Genomic DNA, 14528 nt, shown 5'->3' on the forward strand with positions numbered 1-14528 from the left:
GAGCACAGGACTGGTGGGGTACAGGTGGGGGGGGGGGGGGGGGGATGGCGGGCAGAGCTACTGCAGGGAGAGTGCTGTGAGCACAGGACTGGTGGGGTACAGGTCCTGGGGCCGCCATGCTCAGGAGTCAGTCTCTAAAGGGGGCAGAGAGCTAGAGACGGGGAGATAGGGAGCTGGGGTGTCAGGGAAGGGGGCTGGCAACTGGGGCTCCAGAGTGGAGGATCACTGGGATCCAGAGTTGGAGGCCAGAGTGGGGGTTTCTACTCACCCTGTCGCCTTTCACACCCATGTCACCTTTGAACCCAGGAAAGCCATCCTCGCCCTGAGAAAGATGGGGGTGAGAAGACACCACAGATGGCAGAGCGCCAGGGAGGGTAAGTGGAGGAGATGAGAGGAGGTGGGTAGAGGGGTGGACAGCAGCTGGGGCAGGATCGTGGGGAGGAAGTAAGGAAAAGCGAAGGCCGAAGGGCAGGCGTGGGCTGGGCAGCTGGGATGTGGAAGCACACCGCTCACCTTTTCACCCTTGTGACCTTTCAGACCCCGAATGCCATCCACACCCTAGAACGAGGAGGGCATAGACAGGTCAGGGAACAAGTCTGGGTTGGAAGGGCTCAGCGCCCTGACCGCAGCCCCTCATCTCCCAGCCTGGTGGCCAGTTACCTTGACACCTCGAGGTCCCGGGTATCCTAGAGGACCCTGAGGCCCAGAAGGACCCTGGAAGAAGAAAGAGGCATCCATGAAGGGGTCTCGGTGCCACTCAGGGGGCCGCAAGAGGCAGGAGAAATGGCACCACAGGAGCCTGGAGGAGATCACGGGGCCTGGGGCCACATGTCAGAGCCACAGAGATGAGACAAAAACCCAAGGGGCGTGGGGTCCCAGGTTTGCAGAGACTCCATTAGGGGATGAAAGGAGGCATGGCGGCTTACTTGGTTTCCTTTGGTTCCAGGGGGGCCTTCCTTCCCGGGGTGACCCTTAGGATAGATGGAGGAGAATGTGACCACAAGCCCCATTGTCTTTCTTGCACCCCAACCAAAATCCCCCTGTGACCTAACCATGCTGATTGACCATGGGCAGGCCCCACCAGTGACCACCCAGGGCAGGGGTAAGAAGTGGGGACCCACTCACCGGAGGTCCATCGGAGCCAGGCATGCCAGGGAGCCCTGGTTTTCCTCGAGGTCCCTAAAGGAAGACAGAAGGTTCAAGGTCATAAAGGGGTCATCTCTGAACATAGCTAAAGTCCCAGCCAGGCATTAAGGGCCCTACCCACACCCCTCCTCAGACATCCCCTGACCCCAGATTACCTAGTCACTTACCTTCTCTCCATGGGGCCCAATAGCACCCTGGGGCCCAGGGAGACCCTACATAAAAGGAGAGAGAAGTCACAGGGGCCTCACGACCTGGTGTTCCTGACCCTCACAGCCTCGTGCCTTGCCCCCTGTCTTCCAGCCCACACCCTCAACTCAGAGTATGTGAGACCCTTAATTTTCTACCCCCATCTGAGATCTGACCCACTGTGAAAGCCCAGGAGAAATTATGAGGTTGGGGAAGGGGCAGACAGCACCACTCACCTGAGTGCCAGGAGTGCCTTGTTGTCCAGGAGGTCCTGGCTCTCCCTGGGGCCCCTGGAAACAGGCCACCAGGCAGGGTCAAAAGGAGATGGTGATAGAATAAAGAAAGCAGGGAGCAAGTCTCAGTGGGCAGCCAAGAGGACAAGAACCAGAAGCAGGTTCCCTACCACCTCCCCTCTCCACCCACCTACATCCCTCACCCACTCACCAGGCTCCCTTTGGGGCCATTGGGCCCATCCATGCCTCGAACACCCTGAAACATGAGAGGGACGTGAGCAGGCCAAAGGGCAGGGCTGACCCTGCGGGGGACCTGTGGTTTCTGGGAGGCCCAGCCACTCCAGAGGGAGACAGAGCTGGACCTCCAATTCATCCCTAACATAACCAAACATAGCAGGCCCAGGGCCACAGGGCGTAGGTCTGAGGGTTTGTGGGTTGTTTTATTTTCCTGGAGGATTTTTCCTTTCTTCTTTTGTGGTTCTGGTCAGGGCCTTTCGAGCCCTGCACCCTTCACCTTTGGTGCTTTGCTGCCCTTCACAAGGGGGTGAAAACTGAAGCAGGGCTGGGGGTGGGGCAGCCAGCGAGGAGGAGCTGGAAGGGAGGGAGTTCGGAAGGGTGGGGTGTTCCAGAGGTCAGGGGTAAGATCAGAGGCAGTCACATACCGGAGGTCCAGGAATGCCAGGTGGGCCTTTGGGGCCAAGCAGACCTCGTGGTCCCTACATTCAGGGAGGGGTGTGGAGGGCAGAGAATGGCATGTGTGGGTAAGAGAAATGTTCCCCTTTTGTGCCCATATCCCTCGTCTGGCATCCTCAAAGTCCCCCCCAAGTCTGAACCCCAGAAAACTCACCGACTCTCCAGGCAGTCCCCGAGGCCCAATCTCCCCATCGTCTCCCTAAAGGAGGAGGACATGGTAAAGAAGCCATCCTCCAGACCTCTCCCACACCCCACCTCTGCCCTAATCACACTCACCCGCTCTCCGTCCTCACCAGGAGAGCCAGACAGGCCCTGGGCACCAGCATCACCCTGGAAAAGGGCAAACAGGAAGGAAGGACTCAGCCCCAACACAGGCAGACGCCGACCCTGGCCCTTCCCATTACCCAACAACTCCATTTCTTGGGCTCTGCTTCGACCCTCAGCCATCTTCCCTTGCCTTGATATCCTTCCCTCCCCCCTTCTCATCACCATACCCTACCCCCCAACACTCACCCTGTGTCCTTTCTCCCCAGGTAGACCAGGGAGTCCATCGAAACCACGGTCACCCTAAGGGGGAGGGGGAAGCCCAGGTGAGATCCCAGCCCCTTTCCCACCACAGTCCTCCCCACTGCGTTCTGAATGGGGCGGAGATGCTTTGTGGGGGAACCTGGGGAGCGGTCGTCCCCAGAAATCAAATGAGCTCAGGTGGGATGGGGCAGCAAAGCAGCAGGCAAGCCTGTTACCTTCACCCCAGGTTCCCCAGGCATTCCTCGGGCTCCGTCAGCACCTGCTCGGCCCTGGGGGGACAGGGACTGTCAGAACAAGCGGAAGACCCGCCCCGCTCCACACCTGACTCCCACCCACTCCCTTCCACTCCCAGCTCACCCTTCGCCCAGCCTTGCCAGGGGGGCCTGTGAGTCCCTGAGGTCCTCTGGGGCCCTGGTGAGGAAGAGTCAGGGTTAATGGGAAGCCAAGGGAAGACACTGTTTTGTGGATCAACTAGAATGGGGTGTCACCTGAGGTCCTAGGTCTCCAGATTCTCCTTTGAGGCCAGGGCTCCCAGGCTGTCCCTGTGAGAGAGAAGAGAGGATATTAACGTTGAAGGATGTACCCACTAGTAACCTCAAAACCCTCCCCAAAAGAATCAAAATAACATTCAACAACTTAATCTCTTTCCGGAACTATCTATATTCCCACATATAAATATAGGGTCCTCCTATATTTATATATAACCAGCACCCCACTCACTCACCAAGGGTCCAGGGCGACCTGTGTATCCCATGGGACCAGGGGGACCACGGAGCGCCAGCTAGGGATGCAGAGGAGACAAGAGCTGAGGAAAAGGCAGTGGAGCACTCCCTCCCCACCACACACACGCACACGCACACGCGCATACACACCCCTCCAAATTCACCTCTGCTCTCAATGCTGGTTCCACTGCCCTCTGTTCTCTCCAAGCTTCCTCTCAGTCCCAAACCAAGCCAGACCTTCCACTGCCCTGCGTTCACTCTAAACAGCCTTCCCAGCCCTCCTAGAGTCCGCCCTGTCCCACCACACCCCTCTCCACCGAGCTCTCCCCTGCCCCACTCACCCGTGCCTGCTGCAGAATGGCCTGGGCTTGGGCCTCCTGGGCCGCCACGACAGGGCCCTTCTCACCCGCACTGCTACCAAACCGGAACTGAGGGGCAGGAGAACAGGCTCACACACTCTTCCAGGAAATCCAAGTGACCCTCTAGCCAGAGGTGTCATCCAAGATTTCTGCCCCGTCTCCCAGGTTCTAGGTCACACCATGCCCTCTTCCAGGGCCTTCCAGCTGAGGTTTTCAGAAGTTCAAATCCTGCCCTCCTCCCCCACTTTCTAGCCTCCTTCTCCTGAAAGCCTCTCCCTTGGTTCTAGACCCCCTGAAATAAAGGATTTTCCATCTGGTTCTAGATGATCCAAGTTTGGCTCCAGAAGATCTAGGTTTGGTTCTAGGTCACTTCATGAGGCCTAGTCTCTACCATCTAAAGAGAGCAATCTCTTGGAGACAACTCCTTAGCATCCTGGCTTCCAGTTCTTGGTGACACAGCACAACCCCCCTGTCCTCCCCATCAGTTCATTCCAAAGACAACTTACTGGGAGCATAAGGGATGTGCCAGGAGGGCCAGGGGCCCCATCCGATCCAGGGAGCCCTGCTCGGCCGGGAGGGCCCTGGAGTAAAGAGAGAAGGAGAGGTGATAGATGTCGGGATACTGACATTGTTCTGAAACTCTCCTCGAATGAATAGATGTAGATTTCCCTAGATCGTTCTGGACCCCCCTTCCCCCATGGAGAAAAATGAGGGTGAGGCCCCAAACTACTCCCCCACTACCACCACCAGCCCCTCTTCTCTCCATTCTGGTTGCGAGGAAACACACCTGCCCCTCATTCATATCACTAGCCAATGAGGCATCACTGAGCATGGGTCCCTTACTGGGTACTAGTGGCTCTTCCGTCGCCCCCCAAACACACGGATACTCCCTTACCCTCTCTCCAGGGTCTCCAACCGGGCCTGGATTGCCCTGGATGCCAGGAGGACCAGTCAATCCCTGAGGGACAAAAGAGGTGGGAGTCAGGTGCAGGCTCCAGCAGAAAAGGGCATGTGGCAGAGGGGTGGTGTCTGGGGGAGTCTGGAGCTCTGAGAAGGGCTGGGCATGTGGGAAGGCACAGGGGAGAGTGTGTAGGAGAGGCCTCTGGAGGAAAGAATGGAGGTTAATATATCACATCAGACTCACCGCGGGGCCTTCTGGGCCAGGGGGCCCCTCCACTAGCATACCCTGCGGAGTGAAAGGTTTGAAGTCAGAGGCTGTAGGGCAAGTACCCTCACACACACACACCTTTCTCCCCTTCTTCCCCCCACTCTCAGCTCATTGACCAGCATGACTTACAGGTTCCAGCACTGCAGGCTCTCCCTTCTCTCCCTTCAGCCCCCGGGATCCACGGGCAGCCTGAGGGAGACACACATGTAGCCCCCAGCGGGACCCGTGAGCAGCCAGGACAGCAGGACTGCCCCCATCCCAACCCCACCTTCATTCCCAAGTCCTCTGGAGATGTCCCAGATCCTACTTCCAAATCCCCAGCCCTCCCCCTAAGACTTCCTCCACAATAGATCTCTCAGTCAGTCACGAAACCTCAGGGTCCCCCCTCCCCAACTCAAAGCCCTATCTCAGCAAACAAAACTCATCTACCCAAGAACCTCATCTACCCAAGAACCTCTTTTAGAAAGTTTTCCATAGCCTCTTTGGGATTCCAACACCCCACCCCCACCCCAGCTTCCCAAATCCTCTTCTAGAATAACCCCACCCATCCCTCTGACCCCCAAAATACTTAGAATTTTAAAGTCATTAATTTCCTCATCCTTACCCCAACTCATCAATTAAGAATCTCTTCTACGATAGTGGATAGATTTTTATTTGTGTTTGGAGGAAAGGCATAGATCCATATGAGAATCTAATGCAATCTATGCAATCTTTCTTCAGAAAAGAAAAAGTGTATGCCCATCTACACAGGACTTTGCTTAGAATTTCAAGAGGTTTACAAGTTAAGAGGCTCTCCAGAGGTTAAACATCCATACCCTAAGCAGATTTGGAGGTCAGTCTCCACTGATTTTCCAAACTCAGACTTTGTAACTAGTTTTTGGAAAAACACAGCTCTTGGGCTGTTATTCAAGCCCCAGAACAGATGTCCCTAACATCTCCTCTGTTTCTCTTCCAGCATAGCTGCTCCAATCTTGCTTTGGCCCTCAGGGGCACTCCAAGCCCACCAGCTCCCTCTCTTCCATACTTCCAGTCAAATGCCCACCCCCAACTCTAAAGCCAGAATCAAGGTCAGGACAAGGAGAATGGAGAACAATAGGACCACCCCCTACTCTTCCAACGCAGATCCTCAAGACCACCCTCCCACCGCCCCGTACTGGTATCCTGATCAAAAAGTAATGATCAATTTCCAAACACCCGCATAACCCAGATCAGCAAGGGATTTCTAGAAAGCGGCATAAAGGAAAAGCAGCAGACTGTCAACGGTAGCAATATCAGCGAGGGGAGATGCAGGATGAGCAGCAGGTTAAGGAGGCAGCTCTAACTGCAAAGCAGGCAAAAGATGCAACAGAGTAGGTAGGCAACACCTCAGCTGATGAGGGAAGACACTGAGCACCTGGGCCACACAAAGACAGAACAGAGACAAGACTTAGAAACAAGAATGATGCCAAGGCCAAGAAAAATCAAACACGATGGCTAGAGGTTGAATTGGACAAACAGGAAGTGGCAGAACAGATGGAAGCAGCCAAGAAAAGAGGATCCAGGAAGTGGCCCTTTATCAGCAGCATGGCTACTAAGGCCGAGAGAGAAAAAATTCACAGACAGACAGAAAGCGACTCATGGACAAGGGGTATGACAGTGAAATGCAACTCTTCCAGAGAACACAAACACCAAGGCTAGTGCACACAGGAAATGGCCATGACAATGACCCAGGTCCACAATGGACATTTTATGATTTGAACGACCTGAGACACACAGGAAGTGGCTGATTATCAAAGGAAATTGTCCAATATTAGAGGGGGTGGGAGGGCAAGATCAAAGGAAATTGTCACAAGACAGCAAGATAAACTACAGGCAAGACACAAACAACAAGTCCCTCTCAGTCTGACACAGTCACTGAGATGGACACCACAGCTAGTAAAGACAGGTGGTCAGAAAATGTGACGTGTGACATAGGAAGCCGGATCATTTAGCGCAACACGGATAAGAAATTGTTTTGACCAAGAAATGATGGTGACAGACTCAAAGTGGACACGAGGGGTTTATTGACTAAAGGCTTTATTATATCCAGCTTGATTGAGACAGGAAATGGACAAGAAGACAGGAAGTGACCATAGAGTTAAAAAAACAAAAAAATGCCCTGGGCAGAAGGACCCAGAAGGAGTCACAGCATAAGACATTTGGCAACTGAAGGCAGGAAGTAATCTTTTCAAGCACATACGCCTCATGTGAACAGAAATAACAAACCGCCAGTGGGAAGTAGCTCACAGCCAACAGGCAATACTTGGAAACAACAGGAAGCGACCCTTCTAGCTCTCTCTGCGAGCCAAGGATGGCAGAGAAGCTTCTTTCACTTACGGCTCCTGAGTGAGCTGTCTCCGCAGAGAGGGCAGGGCCAAGCTCCGTCTCCTCGCGGTAATCCCCATAGCCATAGGTGTAATCGTAGGGCCCTGTTGGGGGGTCTGTGCCACCCTCCCCATATTCCTCTGTCAGGAACCTGTCGGCTGTGGAGGGGACCTGGAGATCTGTCTGCTCCTTCCCAAGGACGGGGAGGGAGAGGGGTAGACAGGGGCATTAGGGCCAAGAGGTTTTCCCTGGGACCCAGGGTGTGACCATTTCTAGCCCAAGGGATTCTGAGGGTAATTGGGACTGGAGTTTTTCTCCCGAGAAGCACAAGGAGCAGCCTGAAATGGGGGATGACCACTGAAGGCTTCAAATGAGGAGGGATTTCCAGAAAGTGGGGTCAGTGGCAAGAAATGCTGGACAACAAAAGGGTGGCCGGAGGGCTGAACACGGAGCAGATGGTCCTGCACCCCTTTGTCTCATGAAAAGCAAGGGGGTCCGGGTATGACCAAAAAAATGGACGGAAAGATTGGGAGGGTAGAGAAAACTGAGCATTGGATAGAAAATGACCCCGGGGAACAGAAATAGAACAGTAAGATCGCTTGACACCAGCCCGGAGGGGAGTGTAGTCCACAGTCAGAGGCTAAGGCGAGCAGACACAACACTGAAGAAAAATGACGGTACTGACAAACAAGCAGACCAGGGGGTCTGGAGTGACCAGAAGACAGAGGCCACAGATGGAGATGACAAGAGCCCTCCGGCCAGAGGAGGCTAACTCATCAAGATGACAAGGGGCAGGGGAGGGCGTGACAGATGTCCATGGCTGGCTCCCACCAAGGTGAGGGTGGGGGATGGAGTTACCTCCTCAGGGGGTGGCAAAGGACTTGACTCCAGGATTCCTTCCTCTTCACCTGGGGTGGGGTCCTAGCCCCAAGTGGAAGGGGGAGAAGAATAGCAAGGGGGCAGGAAGGAAGGAGAGAGGTTAGCGTGAAGGGAGGCAAAGCAGCACCTCATTCCCCGAACAGAGAACAGTGTGTGTGCTGGGGGGTGGGGGAAATCTCAGATCTTGCAGTCCCTTCGAGGGGGGACAGTGAATCTCCGAGGTGATAGAGATTTGGGGGCAGAGATCTGGATACCCCGGCTCTACCTGCCGGTAACCGCTGCCTCTGGTCCTGGGGGGGGGCCGGGCAGTGGAGGGAGCTGCCCTCCGAGCTGGGCTTCGGGAGGGGGGAGGCTGGCCCCGAGCCGGGCGGGAACCTCCAATTCGAGAGGGCCTCCGGCCTGGTGAGGGGGACGCCTGCCTGGCCGCTGACCTCTTGGCAGGTGGGGTAGGCTTTCGGGGAGGGGTCCGACGCCCCCTGGGGAGAGGGGGAGCCCTGTGTTTGGGGCTTAGAGGGCGCTGCACAGAGAGACATGAGAAGGGACAGTGAGGAAACGCCCACAACCTAAATGTGCAGTGTCTCTCCCCAACCGATGGCAGGAGAGGAAGGTGTCACAGATGTCTATAAAGTGTGGGGGAAGGAATGGGAGAAGTGAAGGGGTCCCTCAAGTTTACCTGATAATCAGGGGTCGTTCCCGCAGTCATCTCATCGTAATAGGGGGGTTCGTAGTCATAGTAGACTGACTCAGTGGGCTGGGGTCAGGGGAGGGCAATGGGAACAGGGAGGAAGGAAATTAGCGGGGAGGGGAGGAAAGGGAGATGAGGAGGTAGTATGGGAGTTAAGGTGGGGACCAGAGGAAAGGTTGGGGGCCAGGAGAGAGATGGGGAGGGTGGAACAGGAAGGATGGGCCCCCACATGTGGGACAAAAGCAGACACAATTAAGAGATTGGCCCTCCCCTCTTCAGACCATTGACACCTGATCATGTCTGTCACCCTAAAAGTCTGGACCTCACCCTATTCAGAGTCTCCTTTCCTCCCTCCCCGCCTCCATCCACAGACCCTTATCCTGCACCTCCAAGTACAGGGGCCCAGAGACAGCCCAGCCCACTTCTCCTTTGGGATTTCCTCTGTCACTTTCTCCTTCCTCATTTCTCCCTGGGTCTTAACCATTTCAACTTCTTTCTCCCTACTCTGCTCTCCCAGCCCCCAAGTCTGTATCCCCACTCCCCCAATCTCTTAATTCAAGGAAAGGATGGGAGACCCCAGGACACAGTTCCAGGAAGACTCGCAGGGGATACAGCTCCCAGCCAGGAATTCTTCATATGTCTCTTTTTATTTTTCAATGAAAATAAAAAGGCTGATGAATGAGGGCTATGAGAGGGGTGATGGGAGCTGGGAGGTATGTTTGGGAAAGGGAGGGAGGGAAAGGAGAACAAGAGTCTAAACTAGGCTGGAGAGCTCTGGAATACTGGGGAGATGGATAAGTATCCTCCCTCCCTGGGCTGCGCTGCAGTTGGGGGTTCTCCCGGCTCCCTCACCTGTTGCTGGGGTTCCTGGTTCTGTGGCCTATGAAGTCTGGATGGTTGCTGCTTCGGAGATCTCTGGGCTCTGCGAGATTGTTGGTTCGGAGGTTTCTCCCTCTGACTCCCCTCACACTCCAGCTCCTTCTGATCACAGGATTCATATGCAGTTTGCACCCCTGGAACAATGACGAGCTCCTGGACATCACCCTGCAGAGACATGAAAAGGAAACAATGATGGAGGGAGGCAGAAGGCTCCAGAGACCAAGGGTATAGGCTGGACAAAGGTGAGACCAGCCCTAAGTAAAACTGTCTAAGGGGAGAAGGTCAGTGTCAGCCTCCCTGTATGCCCTGCCCTCTCAAAGGGTCTTCTCACACGTCCTCCCATTGGTCCTTCACAACAGCTGGAAAAGTCGGTACGACAAGGATCTCTGTGCCCACTTTTCAGACACATTACAGCCAGAAAAGCTGAAGGCGGCAATTACTAGCCCAAGGTCCCCTACCATGGTAGAACTCAAACCGTCCAACTCTAAATTCACTAGACTTGGCCTTTCCTGCCCTAGTGGGTCATGCATGAGCCTTTCCACAGGAGTTTCTGAAGACAGTGGCCTGGGCTTAGATGCCTTGACCTTCCAGTGCTGGTGATAAGAATTCTCAGGATCTCTAGAAATGGGGACATAGGGAGTCACTTCCAAATTCCATTTATTTGTGTCCACACATGATGCTTAGCACACCTTGTCTTGTTGTATGATTTAGGATAGTAGCTCATCTCCAGAGTCAAACTGAGAAGTCCCTGGGATAATTGAGATCTTGTGTTATTCTGTGTTCCCAGTAGCAATGGGATAGCAGGTATTCCAGAAATGCTAATAGCCTGAGTGGGTTGAACAGATGGGTGGATGGGTAAGTGGGGAAACAAGACTGAGTGGATTCTGAATGAATGTATGCATGGCTGGTTGGTAGGCAGATTAATGGAAGGAGCAGGTAAGTGGAGACACACTGGTAAGTAGGTGGATGGAAGTGACTATGGGTGAATGAATGGTTGGGTGGGGAGTGGGTGGATGAGAAGATGGGAAGGTGAATGGATAGATGGATACATGAACATTTACGTGCATGGGTAGAAGGGGTAGGTGGGTGAATGGTTGAGTGGATAGGTGGAGGGAAGGACAGAGGGCAGCTTAAAGAAGGGAGTGGCAGAGCAGGGAACGGGCGGGCAGGTGTGTGGACACAGCCTGAATGCTGGGTGAATGTATAAATGGACGGATGGGTAAATGGGTTGGTGGACAGATAGATCAGTTGAAAGATGGCTGGATGGGCAAACCAATGACTGAGTAACAGACTAAGAGACTGTGCATGGTCCTGCCATATGTGGACCCCTGGTTTTCCTAGAGAGAAAATTCACCTTGAAGATAAGAAATGGAAACAAAATAAAGCACATGATAGGGAAAACGAAGGGCTAAGGCATGGGAAGATAGAGTACTGGAGGCAGAAGTCGAGCAGGCACCCGTTACAGCACCGGAAATCCCTCCTCTCTCAGATTTCTCTGGTTACCTCAAAGACTTCTTCATCCAGGATACGGGCGCCAAAGATTATCACACCATGGGTGTCCAACACCGGACGAACACTTCGGGGAAGGGGACGGGTAACTCTCTTCTTACAGTCAACTATGAGGGTGACAGACTGGCCCTTCACAGCCACAGCCACCCGGTGCCACCTGTCATGGGGGAGAGGTTCAAGTGACTAACAGAAAGGGGGGATTCAAAGGGCTGGGGTGCAGTAATAACAGAGCAGTAATCACAAGACACTTCTTTAGTGCTTATAAATGCTCTTCCCATTTGATTTTTAAGCTTCTATTGTCCCTATTTTCCAGATATAGAAACTGAGGCTCAAAAAAAATCAAGTAACTTGACCACGGTTCAGAGGATCCTCCCTGCAAGGATATAAAATCTAAAGTCCAGGCTCTGGGCTGGAAGTGAACAAAGTGTTGTCAAGTGGGCAGTGGGTCAAGTGTGACCAAAAGGGTTGGCAGGCTTTCCTAGTTGAGGGAGCAGTGATTCTGAGGATGGCAGCCAGAAGACAGCCCCTGAAAGGTAGGCCAAGCTGACCAGAGCCCCAAACTGACTTACTTGCCATCTGCGAGGCTGAGGCCTCGGAAGACGGGCTGAGCCGGGGGTCGAGGCCGCCCAGTCTGGTCCTCATACAGGAAGCGCACAGGCCGGCCAAGCTCCAGGCCCAGCTGGCGGACACCCTGGGCACTGTAGAGAGTCAGGAGGGGAGCCTGCAGCCCAGGGCGGGTCCGGACAGCAGCCAGCAGAGAGAAATCTTTGGGGAAGCCTCCTAGTACCAAGAGAGACACACAAGTGGAAAATCGGTAGAGGGCCATAAACCCCTTCCCTTCTAGAGTCTGGTCCCAGACCCTCCCCCGTGACCTCCTTCTGGTCCCAGAAGCTCCCCTTCTCCCCCTCACATCAACCATACCTGGGAAGAGCTGGCGTGTGGGTGCACTGAGCTGGGCAGGTCGGGATACTCGGTAGGCCACATCAGCTGGACAGATGCCCCTTGCCCTCCGGACACCATCAGGGAGGGTGGGGAACCTCAGGGCCCGAAGCACATCCACAGAGGCTGCACCTGGGAGAGTCCAGGAGGGTCAGAGTCAGGATATGCCTAGAAAGGGCACACTTGGGGTCTAGAACTCAGCTTCCCGGGGCTCAACCTTTCTGGAAGGCAAAGATGAACTCTTCTTTACTTGCTCAGGAATGGCCCCTGAACAGAAGGAAAGGAAACCAGAGTCACCTGGGAAAAGGCATCATGGGCCCCAGTCAGTCCCATGCTCTCCCCTGCCCCTCCCCCGCCAGCCTCTCCCTTCAGCCCTTCTCTGCTCACTCCTTGTCATCGCTGTCACCTTTCCACAGGTCTCTCCTCTCTGTGTCTTACTCTCTTTGTCTCTGTATTGGTTTTCCTGTCTCCCCATCTCGCTGTCCTCCCCCACCTTCCTCACACTCTTTTTCTTTCCCAGTCTCCCTCCTGCATTCTCACTTCTTTTCCCTATCTCTTAGTTTCTCAGTCTCTGGCCTATGTCCCGTGTCTCCAGCACAAACAACATCTGGGCAATCCATCATCCTGGGCACAGGAGGTACAGGGGGGCATCACCAGGGAGGGAGCACAGGGGCAGTTCTACGGGGAAGTGGCTTCAAACTGCCCTGCTTCTTGAATGTGGGGAGGTGGGCGCCAGATGAGGAAGTAGATACAAGGCAAAGTCACCCCAGGAGTCTGTGCCCCAAGCTTAGGAGACAGGCTGGGGGGTGGGGAGACTGAAGCTGCCACGCAGAACCGGAGCTGGTCCAGGGCCTCCAGCCATACATCTGTGGATCCCATCAGCGTCCTCGCCCAAATGCAGGCAAGCTCCCCACACCTGGAACCAGCACCCTGTCCCACAACCCAGCACCAGCCCTATCCATCTAGAACCCAGCTCCATAAGGCTCACACACCAGGGAAGATAAAAGTCACCCCTTGTGTTTCCCCAACACACACACTTCTCACACCACCAGCTCCAGATTGGAAAAATCCCAAAGAAAGTTCCAGCAAAAACGTTCACAGAAGTGTGGGGTAGGGCAAGGGCCAGGGCGATCAGGAGAGCAGAGCTGGGTGGGGTGAGGTGGGGCGGGCAGGCAGAGAAAAGGCCCTTTGAGTCCAGGAGCCTGGAAACCACGGCCTTGCCTCCCCAACCCCCCCTCACTAGCCTGGCCCCCACGTGTGGCAGCTCCGCAAACACCAACACACAAGGGCCGCTTTGAAAGGCGAAGGGTGAGTGAGACAGAGACACAGAGACTCACAGAGACCCCAGGCCAAGGAGACCTCAGAGGCCCCCGCGCCCCACCAAAGCCCAGTTCCATCCTACAGGCAACCTACCCACAAGCCTGCCCACCCGCTCCCCAACTCAGTCCACCGATGGGCCCCACTGTCTCTGGCCTCAGTCCGCCCCACAGGCTCCCACCGCTGCTCTACCCCATCACCCCAACACGAGACCTCTAGCCACCAAATGCCCTTGCGAATTTCACACTAGCCCATTTCCCTGAGCAGTCCCACCTCCACCCGCTCCACCCCCAAATAAGAGGCAGTCATCTCCACCTTGCCATGCCCCTGCCTCCATGCTAGAGGGCCCCTTTTCCCCCAGAAAAACACCCAGTCTACAGACTTCAATTTCCTGGTCCCTGAACCTCACATCCTCCCACCTTGGAAGTTCTTCCTTCTGTAATCTAATCTAAAGTCTTTATGATGCTATCTGTTCATTTCCTCTCCAAAGCAGAGAAGAAATGAAAAGTCAAGTTATGTGCAAACCAGCCACCAGAATTTGCAGGAAAAGGGGGGATGGGTGAGATTGCTCCAGCTACCTGGGACCTAAGTGCTCCCAGCCCCTCCTTTCTGACATCGATCCTCTCTCCTAGGAGCCAGGATTTCTAGATCCTGGGAAAAAGAAGGAAAGGATTGGGGTTGTGGACACCAGGGTCCCAAGGGAGCCCTGCTGGCCAGAGGGGGAGGGGTGGGGCAGGAATGCAAAGTGTTGGCTCCCGCCTGAGACACCTGATCCCAGCCTGTCCAGCAGCAGTCCTGTTGGCAGCCAGCCCCAGTGCTCCCCAGAGCCAGCCGCGTGGCAGCATCGAGGGCACAGGGAGGGGGAAGGGGATCCTTTTGGGGAGCCAGTGGGACAAATAGTTCAGGTGCCCCCCCCTTCCCCTACCTCCTACTAGGCTCTGC

The 14528-nt window shown here is 54.8% G+C and overlaps 1 protein-coding gene across 1 annotated transcript in view; it reads right to left on the reverse strand.

The window, feature by feature from the left end:
- The window catches only part of COL11A2 (collagen, type XI, alpha 2), a 28926-nt gene that overhangs the window by 13688 nt on the left and 710 nt on the right, over nt 1-14528 (reverse strand). Inside the window, exons 2-26 of the mRNA XM_004673362.2 lie at nt 12252-12401; nt 11900-12110; nt 11325-11487; nt 9795-9986; nt 5165-5224; nt 5012-5053; nt 4763-4825; nt 4374-4448; nt 3850-3936; nt 3511-3567; nt 3275-3328; nt 3144-3197; nt 3002-3055; nt 2772-2825; nt 2535-2588; nt 2413-2457; nt 2228-2281; nt 1777-1821; nt 1569-1622; nt 1314-1358; nt 1126-1179; nt 927-971; nt 661-714; nt 514-558; nt 269-322 (exon numbers count right to left, since the gene is read on the reverse strand). Coding sequence (XP_004673419.1) covers nt 269-322; nt 514-558; nt 661-714; nt 927-971; nt 1126-1179; nt 1314-1358; nt 1569-1622; nt 1777-1821; nt 2228-2281; nt 2413-2457; nt 2535-2588; nt 2772-2825; nt 3002-3055; nt 3144-3197; nt 3275-3328; nt 3511-3567; nt 3850-3936; nt 4374-4448; nt 4763-4825; nt 5012-5053; nt 5165-5224; nt 9795-9986; nt 11325-11487; nt 11900-12110; nt 12252-12401 — 1865 coding nt within the window. The remainder of the gene's footprint in view (nt 1-268; nt 323-513; nt 559-660; nt 715-926; nt 972-1125; nt 1180-1313; nt 1359-1568; nt 1623-1776; nt 1822-2227; nt 2282-2412; nt 2458-2534; nt 2589-2771; nt 2826-3001; nt 3056-3143; nt 3198-3274; nt 3329-3510; nt 3568-3849; nt 3937-4373; nt 4449-4762; nt 4826-5011; nt 5054-5164; nt 5225-9794; nt 9987-11324; nt 11488-11899; nt 12111-12251; nt 12402-14528) is intronic.

This window comes from Condylura cristata, unplaced genomic scaffold (assembly GCF_000260355.1).
Source record: "Condylura cristata isolate star-nosed mole 26May11 unplaced genomic scaffold, ConCri1.0 scaffold00001, whole genome shotgun sequence".
Classification (NCBI taxonomy): Eukaryota; Metazoa; Chordata; class Mammalia; order Eulipotyphla; family Talpidae; genus Condylura; species Condylura cristata.